The sequence below is a fragment of the Kockiozyma suomiensis genome (genome assembly GCF_038497685.1).
Source record: "Kockiozyma suomiensis strain NRRL Y-17356 unplaced genomic scaffold V2V93scaffold_9, whole genome shotgun sequence".
NCBI classification, from domain to species: Eukaryota; Fungi; Ascomycota; class Lipomycetes; order Lipomycetales; family Lipomycetaceae; genus Kockiozyma; species Kockiozyma suomiensis.
In genome coordinates this window covers 677,638-692,717 of record NW_027117672.1, presented here as the reverse complement: position 1 = coordinate 692,717, position 15,080 = coordinate 677,638, and the positions used below count along the sequence as shown (strand labels likewise).

Here is a 15,080-nt window from a genome sequence, read left to right as displayed (position 1 = left end):
CTTTTTCCAGTGTTTGCGGGCAGGTCTTGTACATGCCTAATCGCAAAGAGATATATGCTGTCTTCAAGCGCGACACGGAACGATTTAAGCTTCCCGCTCCCGCGCCTGTATCAATAGTAGAGCAGTTTTTACAGTAAGATTAGAACTACTCCCACGGGCGTAAGATTCTAGAGGCTGTGTAAGGCTTTAGTCGCTCTGCTAGTCTTGTCAATCTGTACACATCGAAATTAGACACAGCTATGGTGCCGGATATAACCGCACAACATTATTTTCGAGCGCGGTATCTGTGCCTAGGGCGAGCCACAGTCGGGTCGGAGGTAGAGCTGTCTAAAAATAGAGCTACCGCGAGTAGACTGAGCAGGAGTGAATGCAATGCGTCACTTCTTGATGAGAAGAGTCTAAAAGCTGTGATTGAGAAGGAGTAGATTGAGAAGGAGTAGATTGAGAAGATGAGATTGCAAACGTGCGCGATACGATGTGGGAAGCTGTTAGACGCGAATGCAGATGCGGCAAATTAATTGCTAATTTGGTTTGTTCCTGAGTAGCTTGATGAGGATCTCTGCTATCACGACTGGAATCTACCTTTTTTCGGTTCCTCTGCTCTTAAAACAACTTCTGCTTTGCGGCGTATGATTGGACTTCTATCAGATAGCCTATATCTTACAGCCTAGTCTTGTCTTTATGATGTATCCCTCTCGCTGGCGTCATGCCTGGTCGGAGCGCAAATTCTTCAGCAGACCAAATTCCGTCGCTAGTCGTCCAATTAAACTCTGCATGTTCAGAACCTTCCCTTGGCGCGACGCTAGAAAGAGAATTCTGCTTCGCGGATGCGGATAGATGTCGGAGTTACGAGTGCGAGTCGTGTGTGACGACTGTATTACCAAATACTCTTGCTACTTATTGCTTGTGGAGTTGGATATATTAGTATGTGCCGTATCTTCATGTCTTGCTAGTGTATAGACTTATTGGCCGTTGCGCCTCCTGCAGCTGACCCAGTTCTGCGCAGTGGCTATGGGAAACAGAAAACTGCCGCCTGCAGTCTGCACGTAGCGAAGCCGAAATCTCACCTGAGGAAGATCTGGTTTCTGGCTAGTTCTATTTTGTCCGCAGTTCGAAGTTTCCAAAGAAAGAGCAGGGCCTAGCCCAGTTGGATTATGTAACTCCGGCAGAGTGGGCAGAGGGCAAAATAAGAGAAGACTGGAAAGTCGGGGACACGAGTCAACCCGCATATCTTGTAATACTCTCATAATTTCTTTTCTCGCTAACACCCCGAGCTGCAGCTGTCTTTTGGATACCTCTGTGGCCTGGTCACAGACTCAATATAGCAAGATCTCCTGTTTATGACTGATGTTGACGTGCTTTGATTGTCTTTATCCAAAATGAATAGACTATTATAGTAGTTGTATGGTCCTTTTATTATTATTTGAAAAGAGTGTATGGTTTCTCGTTTTGGAATGAGTATGCGCACATGTACAATTCTGTCATGCTTTATCGCAGTGTGCTGCCTCTGTCTCACCGCCGCAATCACAAAACGCAGTCAGTTCCAGAAAAGCACATAAAGAACCAGTTAAATAGGTTGCTGAATAGAATATTTCTGACTTAGGTAATCGATTTGTTAGGGGTGAATGTCTGACCATGCTCGAGTCTTGCTCGATGAAGATCTAAGCTGTTAAGAGTAGCCAGACTACAAGATAGATGAAATGCAATATAATATAGCTAGTGAAGAAAGGATAAAAGTGACCTATAAAAATAGGCTGAAGATTGCTCTAGTCACGCCCAAATTCATCTTACACAGCTATGAGACGTGAATATAATATCTTCAACACTTATCTGCCAAACACGCACTGGAAGAAAAAAGCAAAACAGCCATTAATAAACATGTCTTAAATATTTCTCTATGTCGTCAAAAGCATTTATTTATATTTCCTTTACTTTTCATAGTTTGCTGCCGACGAATTCAATCTAGTAATTGTTTCTACAAAGACCACCCTCCAGTTTTAGAGGATCACGAAAATCATTTTAATTGGGATACTTGTACCAACCAGCTGTGTCATATCTCGATATCTAAACCAGAAAATGCTAGTCTCACTGCAGTCTCAGCAGGTCTCAGACTAGCCGCATCACCTCAACAAAATCAGACGATAATCTATTTTCATGATTCTCATACATACGATACCGTTTCATTTATGCATTCTGTCAATACTGAAAACTGCCCCGACCTCCGTCGCGCCACATATGAGAAATGACAAAAAGGCAAAAAGAACGTTTGAGCGTAACGGTAAAGACAATCAACAGCTCGCAACAGCAACACGCTAAACAGAAATTGATGATGGAGAAAATATGCGCACATGGTGATTTGATAGCGCGTGAAGCAAATTTTCTCGGGCTCTGTATCAATATAAACTTTGCTCGACTAGGATTTCGCGCATTCGAATTCTCAAAAACATGCCAGTCTTTGCATTTAATAAATAACAGAAAGAGGATCCCAGAACACAGGCTAGCGATTACGCACGAGTACCAATAGATATGAGAATACCGTTCGTCTCCGCTCTCATCTGAATTTCGTATGAAGGGCGCACGCAAAGCGCGAGATTATTTTTCTAGGGGGAAGGGGGGAGTGGTATAGAGGGAGGCGCTGCGCCATGGGTACGTGTGTGTGGCACCGGTTGCTTTCATTTTTCGGAGGTGTCGTTCACAGGCTTGGACATTTGAAGAATACTTCATCTGGTAGCCACTATGTGCTGTCCAGCACGACCGAGACCAGAGGCGGCAAAAAAACGCATAAGCAGATAATGGAAGCGAAAGATGCGTAAGTGATTGATGGCGGCTATAATCTAAAGAACGCGGGATCGTCGACCTCGGCAACAACAGATTAAAGGAAAGCAACCAAAATTCCGGACAATGAGATATAGTTTCGGCTTCGGCTTTTGTCGAATGTATTCAATAAGAGATGCTTTCTTAGAGCAAGACGATGGAAAACTCTCGACTTGGATTTTCTTTAATCTATCTACATTCATTCTGAAGTAGAAGCCACGTCGTCACTCTTGAGGCCCATACGCGAGATGCGGTATACAAAGGCCATACGCCATCAGATGTGGTGGTATACAAAGGCAAAATAGAAACACTCTCTGGATTTGAAAATCAGTTATCAAACACAATATGTACGTGCCTATACAGAAATCGGCAACAAAAATCTATTTTTTTTTTGACTTCGTCTGACTTTGCAGGCCCTGTCTTTCCCCGAGACTTGTCTCACTTCAAGCGGAGGTCATTTCTGGCTTAAAAATTTCGACTAGATCGAAATCCTTGGAACTACCGGAACAAAAGAACAAATAGATAGTGCCTGTTTAAGTTCTCGGAAGACAATGCAGTTCCGCGGATGACGGTAGTACTTTGCTCATACTAGACCCTATATGCGAGGGTATATTCCGAAATGGATGAATATAGCCGAGCAATTCCACTTTGTTTCTCCGCCCTTTCGAATTTTTTAAGTGCGCTTGTAAAGCTCAAGTTTGGACGCGACTGCATTTCGCTCAGTATTTACCTATGACGCAATATTAGCAGACCAGCAACTCTGTTGCTGCCAGAATTTATTTGTTTTCCTTTCGATGGACTTTCGGCGTTTGAAGGATCCCCACACCACAAAATACAATGCCAAGAACGTGCTGTTTAACTAAAAGAAAATGAGTTTCCTCTCGCTATGAGATTAAGAGGAGGGTTAAAAATCAAAGTAGTTCAATATTTTGCAGATATAAGTAACTCAGAAATGGATCAGATTTGAGAGACTTTTTAAGGCAGCAAGTACTCGTCCAATATCTACCGTTTTGGGGTGCAAGAATAGAAGAAAAAAGGAATAAAGAAAATGAGTACCTGCAAAAATGAGGTCACTGGGCAAGAGAGGCCGCCGGTTGTTTGCGTACACTGGAATGCTGCCTTCCCGCAGCATAATGATAACAAGGCCGCCGTCACACTCTCGAATCATAAAATACGAGAAGCTCACGATACAGTGAATGAATACGCCAAAAAGCGAAAAAGAAAATAATTAAAAAAATATGGAGTGAGTTTATATTTAATGAATATGAAAAGGTTTAGAGAGATAAATGGTAGCAAATTACACTATGTACTATGTACAGGCGAAATCAGCTTCATGAGCCAAGCCGCACGCTATAAAACCAGCAGTAGTTTTTATTGGCTATGATGTCGACTTGAGATGAATTCTTTTAAAGCATTGGATGATAAGGCTCTATCAGGTAAAAGGGGGAGGTAGCAGGACTCTCAAGTAAGGATCAGATTCAATGTGAGGAAATTGGTGGTTGGACTGTGCACGATGTGACTGTAGATTAGTGATAGATTAGCGGTAGATAAGCTACGGAAGGGTAGCAAGAGTAGAAGATAGAGCAACAGCAGGTAGAGAAGAGAAAAAAAGAAAAGATAAAAATAAAAAGAGAAGAGAGAAAGATAGGAGAAGAGAGAGCATTTAAAGTATTAGTATTGGGAAATACACTACAATTATGCTGACCAAACTGTACCAGAAGAATGGGGCAAGCGAGAATCTGCGGAAGAATCTGGCAGATCATCTCGCAGAAATTAAAGTTAACGGATGTTCACAGAACTCACGAAATGCTGTTGAATTATTCGAAAGGCGGAATGATCAGGACATTCGGTCCTGATAAGGTCACTGGAATTTGTGAAATAAATAGAGAAGCACCACGTCAAGAGTGTAGGCGACCAGATACTGGCTCTTGGTGTAGAGGAGCGACCAGACACTAGTCTTTTTGCAGAGAAAGCCGCTGTAGATCCTGTAGCGAGGGTCTGCACGGATACCAGACACAGACATTAATCAGATACTAGAATTAAATGCGGCAATGAAGAAGTAGAAGATTGTGTTGATTGTGCGTATACCCTTCCTCTGACATTACCACAAAGTACTAACGCTAGCTAAGTCGAATAATGGTCCGACGCGCTAACGCGTCGAGTGGCGTCGCATCCTGTCGGCAATCCAGTGTGGCGCACGCGTGGCCCGAGAGCAAACCGCTTCGGCCGTTACTGGTTGGTACAAATGTCGCTACCGGATTGCTCTTCCCTGAATTACTTTGGCCCTCCCATTCATCGCTGTGCCTTATATCCTTCTTCGCCTCCCCGCCTGTGAACTGCTCTTCCTGTCCTCCCGCTTCTCTCCCTTCCTTCCCTTCCCTTCCCTTCCCTCGCCCCCTCGCCCCTCGCTCACTTTCGCCGTGTCTTGCGTCGCCCTCCTCCCCTCGCCGGCAGCGTCCGCTACCGGCCTTGCTCACCCGATGTCCGACCGCCATGCACCCGCAGACGGCAGGGCATACTCCTCTTACTACCCCTCCTCGTCCGGGATGTCTGGTCAGCAATATTTGGTCGTTTCTCAGCAGCAGCAGCCGCCGCCGCCGCCGCGACAGCCGCAACTTTCTCACTCCCAGCTCGCACAGCAGGCCCCCCAAGTGCCTTTTGGATGTACCACCTCTTACTATATTCCCACCAGCTATCCTCTGCAGTCAACACCCGGCTACCAGATGCAGTCGGTGCAGCAGCACCAGATGCTCGAGCAAGCTGTTCAAGTCGGCATGGGCCCCTACGCTGCTGGTGCGTTTATCTCATTTGCTCCTCTCGTCAAGATGCAGTTTATTAATTTTTATTTTTATTTTTTCATTTTAGAAGGCGATGATGTTTCTCCTACTCGACTTCCTTCTATTCAAGCATTGCTGACTTCGGCCTCGAGTTCGGCCTCGTCGAGTTCGCCTTCTATCGGCTCGCCTTCTACTCAAGTCTCTGACGGTACCTCGACAACCACACCAACAGCAACACAATCAACTTCCTCGCGGACAAATGTATCGCCCGCGGTGCCTTCAAGCACGGGAAGTGCGACGCCGATGCCAGGGTATATCGCCGATACTGCTACAGTTTCTCTAGACGCGAAATCTTATTTCCCGGTTTCTCAGCCTTATAATCAGGGACAGAGTCAAGTACTGCACCAAGTACAGCAGCAGCGACATCAACAGCAACCACGACAACAACAGCAACAGCATCAACAGCAACCACGACAACAACAGCAACAGCATCAACAGCAGCATCAACAGCAGCATCAACAGCAGCATCAACAGCAGCATCAACAGCAGCATCAACAACAAAATCATCAACAGCAGCAGTCGCAACAACACGAACAGCAGCAACAACAGCAACAGCCGTACTTTTCTGCACAAGCAAACTCATATTCGCCAAGACCCTACCCGGCACCCACTCCTCATTCCTCACAGACACACCCACCTCCACCTCCACCACCTTCACAGTCGCATCTAGTACAGTATTCATACATGTATCCGCAGCCTCCTGCAAACGCTCATCAGCAGCCGCAATCGCAACCGCCGCCGCCGCAGCAGCAGCAGTTGCCAGTCAGCCCATACTACTATGCTTATACCTCGGGGCCATCGCCCCTATTACCAGGATATGCGCATACCGTTTCAAATATACTCACCTCAGCACAGGATGTCAAACCCAAACGGAAACGCGCGACGCCATTCCAAGCTACTAGACTTGAAGAAATCTTACAACAGACACATTTCCCATCTACCGAGCAACGACTTGAACTTGCAAGAGAGTTGGGGATGACGCCCCGGACGGTGCAGATTTGGTTCCAGAATAGACGGCAGGCACACAGAGCGGAGAATAAGCGCAGATCAACCGGGATTAATGATTCTATTGATGGGCGATCCGGCGATGATGATGACTTTTCTGCTGATGGTGCTTGAATTGATTTACATGTTATATACGACTTTTTATCATGAGTTTTGTATCATTTGTTTTCCTGTAAGGTATTTTTTATTTATTTATATTGGCAATTTTTTTTCTTGTCGTATAGAAAAAAGGGACTCTCAAATTCTGTTGTTTATAGTGTATTCCTTTGGTTGTTATTCGGCATCATGGTGTTTTTGTAATTTATGGCTGGAGTACTTGTTTCCCCGCAATTGTTTTTAGACGTGGGGAATTATGAATCGCGTCGTGAGAGATAGAAAAGACAAATAATACGTGCTTTTTTTATTCTTCATTTGCATGCTTTCTAAATGAATGCAATTAGATTTGTCTATCAATCATATTGCTTCCCATCATTTTCAAGTCTGTAGATTGCCTTTAATATCATTGTGTAGTATGAAATTCACGGTTTCCACGCGTAGAGGTGCCTTGGTTCCTCGTATCCTTCATTGAAAGCGATCCGAGAATAGAGAAAGACAGTAAATGAAAGACTAAACCAGAAGCATCAAGAGAACGAAATGTTCATTTTTGGTTTCGTGAGTTTACTAGTTACTTTACAATGCTAAACCACTAACTCAGAAGAGAGTGGAATTGTGCCGAACGGTTGATACACACGAATTAGACTGGTTTCGCATCTAATTTGATTTTATTCATATATCTTCAGTCAGTCATTTTATATAACTTATTCTATCACCAAAGTCACCCCAGATGATCGATAACTTTGACCATTTTGATCAGGTGCCCACCACCTAAATCGCCCAACAGAGACTCCTCCACCCCACGAACAGACTCAAAGTGAAGGACATCAAGACCGGACGGGAGTGAGCGAAATTCACAGAACGATAAACAACGGTGGTAGACCATAAAGGCATAATGAATCGCCGTTAAGTGAGCAGAGAAAGTATGTAAGTTTAAACGGGGGCAAAGCACACGTGATGGCAACACATACTCAAGCCAGATCTTAAGTCGAATCTAGGCGTAGGCACTTGCTTTTCCTCGCCTTGCACTGGCCTAGCGACGAGTGGGCCTGTCGGAGTGTAGTTGCCACACTAACATGGTTAAGTTGCACGTGCGGCGGTCGGAAGAGCAGCCGGAGCGAAAGCCAGACATGAAGAAGAGAGTTGGCTGTGAGAACGAGCCCTAAGCCAGCTGGAGAGTGCTGCGCCACGCATGAGACTAAAGAGGTCGCGGAGCGTGGACGGAGAGAGGGTGAAAGACAGACATTGAGAGAATGAACTTGAGAGAGTGCGCGCGGCAAGAAGACAGAGTATCACTGAACAGGCCAAAGCTGTTGACGACACGACTCTCGCCATCAGCGCGAGTACATGGGACCTGTAGTTATACATGCTGCAGCAATTCTCTTTGGCTTGTACCTGTGGTGTCTCGGATTTCTGTTTTGTTCATGCTCTACACACACAAGCTGATAAACAAATGAGCGCGCGAGAAAGGAGTACTGAAATTTCAGTTCAGGAACGCTTTTTAAGCGAGATTGACAAATTCCCGCTCTTGTTTATGATCTGAGACTCTGCCAGCTGAATTCATAGACATTTTAGACTCATTCTTGCTTTCTTTTGCCCAATACTATTGCTTATAAAAAGTAAGTGAGTGAGAGGAGACAAAAGAGGAGTGTCTACAGCTTCATCTATCTATTAGCTTTGTTTTCTTTTTCCCTCCCTCTCCTTTGTCGTACCCTTTTCTCTTTCGTCATTCTTCTTAGTCCCCAAACCATCCCAGCCACTACCCTCTCTTCTCCGCGCTACATATTCTTTGCTCAATGCCTTGCAAGTCAATAGAGTAAGAAGGTTGTCGAGGCTGCATCTCCGGAATGCCACCAAGCCGGGAGAGCGAGTTAGTAGTGTTGGCTCCAGCGACTAATCGGGTATAGGCTGATCTCAGCTTCACACTCTCATCGAATATACACACAGAGTTTGCTCTAGCGAGAGTGATGTTTTAAGAAATGTATAATCCGACTATCGGTAGCCTTCCCATTGGTTATCGGTCGCATGGTCTACGAAAATGGGGCCGCGTCGTCTATTACCACATTTGCACTCTTCGTCGGATTTTCTCCTCTATTCGATATTATTTATATTTTTCTTGGTCCCTGACTTTTTTTCTTCAATCTTCTTCTTCTTTCTTTTGATTAAACCTTTACCCGCCCCCCTTTAGCCTATTCCGACCTCACTAGCCGCGTGTTCTGCGGCCATTCATGCTTTTAATTACCAGCCTTTACAGCTCTGAATAGGGCGACTACTTATGCAAAATCTCTGTATCTTACGCTTTCTGTCATGATATTGTTAATTCGGATGATTGTGGGTTCTGCCGGTAAATTGGATTCTTAATTCAAGGGTTTGTTTTGTTATGGGGCTTAATGTATTGTAGCATAATGGTTTTGAAATATAGTCTGAAGTGCCACGCTCTCTTGTCTTTTGCTTGTGGTACTCATGCATTTGAGTAGTGCATTTATGTAGCTCATATTCTGCAATCAGAAGACTAGAAAGATGTTTCTGTCTCATTGAATTCTCGATAATAGATTGGTAAATGAACAAATCACAGATGGATGGCTTGTATTCAATTTTCAGTTGGCCGTGTATACTGATAGGACAGAAATGAAAAATGAAAAAGGCAGAGACAAGAAAAGGACAGAGACGAAAACAAATAATCGACTCGTAGAAGCGACTCGTAAAGGCGACGGCGAAAAAAAGTGAGTACTCCACTCTTGTTGAAGTCGATTGAGGTGTTGTCTAAGTCTGCGAGTAATCTCTTCTTCCTCTTTAGTGAAAAATAACGTTTCGCTTATTACAGATTTTCTTGTTGGTAAATTGAGGGGCTATTGTTTATTCGAGTGAAAGAGTCAATTAAAACCTGAACGCGTACTCACAGAAGATTTGGCATGTCCAGAACACTATAGCAGGAGCGTTAGAATCATAAGCGAGAGCGTACTGTAATATTGAGTCTTCTCGTTCTCTTTGCTTGTTGATATCTATCTGAAGCGGCTGATGACAAGCTAATAAAAGTTAGCTCTTGCGTGCAATATATATCCAAGCAGGATCCTATAACTAATCATTTCAGTTGTAACATTGAAACGCAACTCTTTCCCCCGACAAACAGTGTGATAAGGACCGCCCCATTTAGCTCCGAGACATCTCAAATGTGCTGGATAACGACAGTACATGATCCAAACAATCACGTGGAAGTTAAATTCTCAAAAGCGAAGCTATGATGGAGTTGTCGAAGCCGTGGTAGCCGAAGCTGTGGTAGCGCGGGTACTGACATGTCATTTTGTTGTCAATCTCATGTCTGTACACACGACAAATGCACACCTCTCTTTTGCTCTCTTCTTTTTCTTCTTCAGCGGCTTACACTAAGTTGATTTAGATATCATGCATAGTGCCTCGCACGGCTCTATCAATTTCAGGCATTTAGGTTCAATTTGGGTAGCAATAGGCACAGGAGAAGGACCCACAGCACGGTTCATTTCTCTTGAACATGCCCGTCGCCAAATTGGCCGCAATTATGACCTAAAAGGTCCTCCCTTATGTAGCAGCCGGCTCTTGAAAATCCAATTCTCGGTCTGTGGAGTACCGCTATCTTGTTCTTGCGCGAAAATAGGCCATCATTTTCTGACTTTCCAAGTGCTTTGTCTCTTTACACTAATATAAATCTGGATTGAAAAGCCATTTTAACTAGCGCTAAAAGCTTGAGAAGCCACGTGAATTAGATCACGGCAGCAGCAGTCTGGGGATATATGTGAGCTCAACACCAACAACAGCCAATTAGAAACAGCTCCAAACCTGTGGAATATGGCGTTTATCGGGGTGTCTGCCTAATGACATGCAGTCGTAATATCTCCACCACATCGCTTGCAGCAAGTAGCAATCTCCCGCACGCTCCATCTAATCCTCTGCCGCCACGCGTAACAGATGCACAAGCCCACACGCACGCACGCATACGCAGTCCAGCGACAATTTAACGGCTTAGACCTAGAAAGGCAGCACTACGCTGAACCTACGACAAACGGGCTAACGCACCGGGCAATCAGACTGGAGAAGTTTATGAATGAGAGTTTCAATAATATCGGTCACAGTTAGAAGCAGCTTGGACCTTGTGTTTAGTCAGCTGATCTGTTGATGATCTTCCTGCTCGTGGTTCAGACAGATTTTCACCGGTAGATCGTCATGACATCAGTCTACTCGGCCTGTCAAGAATGGGTACACTACAAGCCAAGTTATAATGGAGAAATGATGTGAAAGCTCTCTGGACCTTTTAAGGCTCGTTAAAATACACTATATAGTTCACATTATTTTAGACGAGTGCGCGCGCAGTCAACGACTTCTTCCTGCCATTCTCACATGGGAATAGTCATTCGAGCAGCGAGACACTCCTATAAGATATTTGTTTCTGTATTATCTTGCCGGAATGCTTTTATTCTGAAATTTATTCTGAGATAAAGAAAAAAAATTTGTTCTCTCAGGTGTTTGGAGCTGAAACAGCATTCCAAATCGACTAAACATCAGCTTGCAATCAATATTGGTATCTTTTGAACTCAAAAGAAACTGAAATCTAATTATTTGGTCTTAGGTCTTTCTCTGCAGACTGTAAATTTTTCTCAACGTTAAAATTAGCTGAATGAGCCAATTTCCTTCCTCCTTGATAGCTGTGATCATTTTTCAACGGCACACTAGCTGAAGAAGCGCAACTCTGACATCCACACACACCCTCTGTTGCCTCTATCGCTAATCAAATAGCCAGAAGTTCATTTAGCACCATCCAGTGCATTCTCACATAACAAAAACAACGGAATTGTTATATAATAAAAAGCTCTAGAAGGTTAGTAGATCTGGATATAGACATAGAGTTTGTTGTTTTGACGCGCCATTACTGCTAAAAATTACCGATTTCTACCTGCTTTGAATACACATAAGCAAGGGCCATCACTACGCTCCCCTGCCCAATTACTGCTATTAATTTTTTGAAACAAATAAATTCCAGATTGCTCTTTGGATCCCAGACTTTTTTCAAGTATGCTGTTAGTATCCTTATCGCTGCAGCAGTAGCCAAAGAATACCGAGGTACTGGCCTTAAAGATAAAAAGAAACTTCTATACTCACGTGAATGAGATGCACAAACCCTTCTATAGCTCATTTTAGAGAAGCGCTACAACTCAAAACAGCGAAACATGAGAGCTTCGCGGCCAGTTCTAATCGGCAGCAAGGTTACCCTGAAAATAACAGAATTTGTGCTAGAAACATTCAAAATAAAGTTAAGCTTTTTTTAGTACCAGGTTTAATAAATACGACACAACTTTGTTGAAGTAAAAAAAAACCTTCTTCCTGCAGTTGAGAGTTAACGAAAGCAAACCCGTTTCGGCATTCTCTAGACAAATCTGGGTCAGGCTTCTTCAACTATGTTACTCCTGCGTTACGAGTCTGAGAAATCTGGCATTTTGATCCCCTTTGCGAATCAGAAATTCTTTATTTTTTTCTTATTCGCATGAGCTTGTGTGCTTTTCTCCGAGTCGTACTATTTTCCCTGTTTGATTTATTGTGCTATTACTCTATATACCAGAACTGCAGATTCCAATATCCTCGATCCGCCAGCTGACTTCTAGCTAACCATATGAATAGTAGTTTCTTTATAAACCTATTCTAATTTAAAACACTGTATTCTAAATATTATACTTTTCAATCCTTGCGATTTTGACGTTGGAGGCAGGCTGCGCCTCGGCTGCTAGCTCAATACAAATCCTCAGTCCAGCAACTTATCTGCATCTGCGAGCTTCGTACTTTTCACTTGATTCGAAATTGCTAGACTTTGAGTATACAGCAAGTCATTATTATGGGCCAGAGATGCACTAGTTTCGCGCAGAACTGGCAGAATCGGCAAGATCAACAGGACGAGGCTGAACGGAGCTTGAAGAAAAATACTGTGCCTTGATAGTAGAAATCCGAGCAAAAAATCAGCGAGCAGATATATTCATATTCACAGTTCACAGTTGTACAGAACAGCAGGTTGAATAGCGCGACCAAACAAGATGTATCTCATTGACGACACAGGCAGAAAGATGATCGCTACAGAAAAAAATAACTAGAGATCGACATTAGAAACGCATTTTTCGCTCTAATCAATCGGAAGTTTGAAAAGAAAGCGAAGCAATTATGAGAATGCTAAATGGTCTTGTTCAGTAAACTCCTCAAACCTCATTTTGTCATCTGCGAAATTTGGACCTTTTCCTCGTCAACCCAAGCTGCTTGCATCCAAATACCAAAATGTATGCGCGGCACTGAGCACAGCGCTGCACTCAACGATGCAAACGATATAGAGAGACAATAGAAAGAACACAATAGAAAGAAGACAATAAGGGTAAGAACAGGACGAGAAACGGTTTCTAGTCTAATCGAGTACGCGCTCGCGGCCCGTCTCAAGTTCGCCCCTTTCAGCAGAAGAGCACCGTACTCAACTGTCATCACCCTGATCGAATCATATACACATGATGAATTTACGTATCACGTTTTCTGGGTCGGACACTTTCTCTAGTTGGAGAGAAATACGAGCACGCGGGTGCGCGTCCTGGGACACCTCGGACCAAATCTCCGAGTTTTTTTGGTTGGTTCTTTCGGAGACATGCTTTGCAAGATTTGCCGTCATTGGCTTTTTCTTTTTGTGCGTTGCCCGAAATTGCTTCGCAGAGACGTAACATTAGTGATTTCTCTAGCTTGCTTCCTTTTGGTACTCGGAATGGCACGGTCGAGTCTTTATTACTTTGATTGGTTTTGAATGTAATGTAAAGTGCGGATAAGAGAGTAAATGCACCTTAACAAACTCTAATTTTTGGCATCTGGTTGCATACTTGAGTGAAGAAACTTGATGCTCGTCAAATGTATCAATATCTTGAACTTAATAGAAAGCCTTTGATATTTTGAGTTGTAGAGGTAAATTAGTAACATCTGATAATGGCAAGTGTTTGCAATTTTCGCAGATTTAGCATTCTCATAATGCTCACTTCTCAAAGATCGAGAAATCCTTCATTTTTTCACTCCATTAGAACCAAAATTCAAAGAACTAGTATATTGAAAAACTGGCTAAATGACCAATATGATCACATATACTCGAGGGAGGTTTCAATAGTATGGGTGGTGGTGGGTGATGATTTCGATAATAAAGAAACTTGAGCCAGCCATCCAGCTTTTGGAGATCAAAGGTACTTACGCATAATCAAGCCACACATATATTGGAAAACATAGGTAAATAATAGAAATACTGATGTGAAGATTGTGAAATTGTGAGGATATATGCTGATAATTCAAATTGAGTCCTGTCCAATACTGCGAAGTAGCGTGCGTTGATTGGGCTGATACTTTTGTATTCGTAACTGATGTCTTCCGGCTCATTCCGCATCTATTCGTTTTCTGTCAGCGGCTATGGTTTCATTTCACTTATGTGCTGACTTGAATTCTTCTGATATTCTATTGATTGCTATGTCGCGGTGGAGTTTTTGACCTTGCCCGCCCACTCCAGCCCTATGACCACAAAGTGCCTATAATAAACGCAATTAGCACGCTATTTATCGTCAATACTAACAGCAACTTTACGAGCTGTACGAATTATATAGCACCACAATGTATTCATTTTCGATACAGTAGACGAGAATCCGGATGTTTAATCCGGTGCGGCTTCTATGCTGGTCATAAACATGGATGGGTTCTCATGCGCCCGAGCTGTGTGCCGTTCTAAAGTTTTTATAGTCATTCGTACCTCCATTTTCGTCTTGAAACCCCGAATATCTACTATACTTGAAGAACATCGGCTCTAATTTCTATTAATACGTACCTCGACTAGAAACTTGAGTTAATCACACTAAGTAGTTCGAAACTCTCAGATCAAAAAAAAAAAAAATCGCAAACTGGAAACATCGCAATGCGTAGTACCCTTTATATATTAAGATTCGTTGTAGATACAGTCACTGCGTCACTTATGCAAAGAATCCCAGTAACTTGGCTCCCTCGCGTCGAATATCTTTCTTTTGTTCAGAGGCCACAATTCCATTTGAATTAACGAGTTTTTTTACATAAATATTTTTATTTTTGAGTATGGATTGAATAATGAGTGATTCTGAAAGCGTATGATATAAATAGTTCAGGAGTTGCTCGGATCTCGAAAGACCCACGATATCTGACTCGTGCTTACATCGAAAAAGTTTACGCGAATTATAATTTATCAACTTAACAACTTTCCTGTATATCACCAAAAGGAAAGCGCACAACAAACCCTATTATTCTTTCTCATATACCGATAAAAGCGACTAGTTTGTC

The 15,080-nt window shown here is 43.1% G+C and overlaps 1 protein-coding gene across 1 annotated transcript; it reads left to right on the top strand.

The window, feature by feature from the left end:
- The first annotated feature begins 6,077 nt into the window (after window positions 1-6,077).
- On the top strand, window positions 6,078-7,089 carry V2V93DRAFT_372124 (Homeodomain-like protein). The gene has a single exon (XM_066910674.1). The coding sequence runs from the start codon at window positions 6,336-6,338 to the stop codon at window positions 6,768-6,770; it is 435 nt and encodes a 144-aa protein (XP_066765120.1). The 5' UTR covers window positions 6,078-6,335; the 3' UTR covers window positions 6,771-7,089.
- Window positions 7,090-15,080: the final 7,991 nt, after the last annotated feature.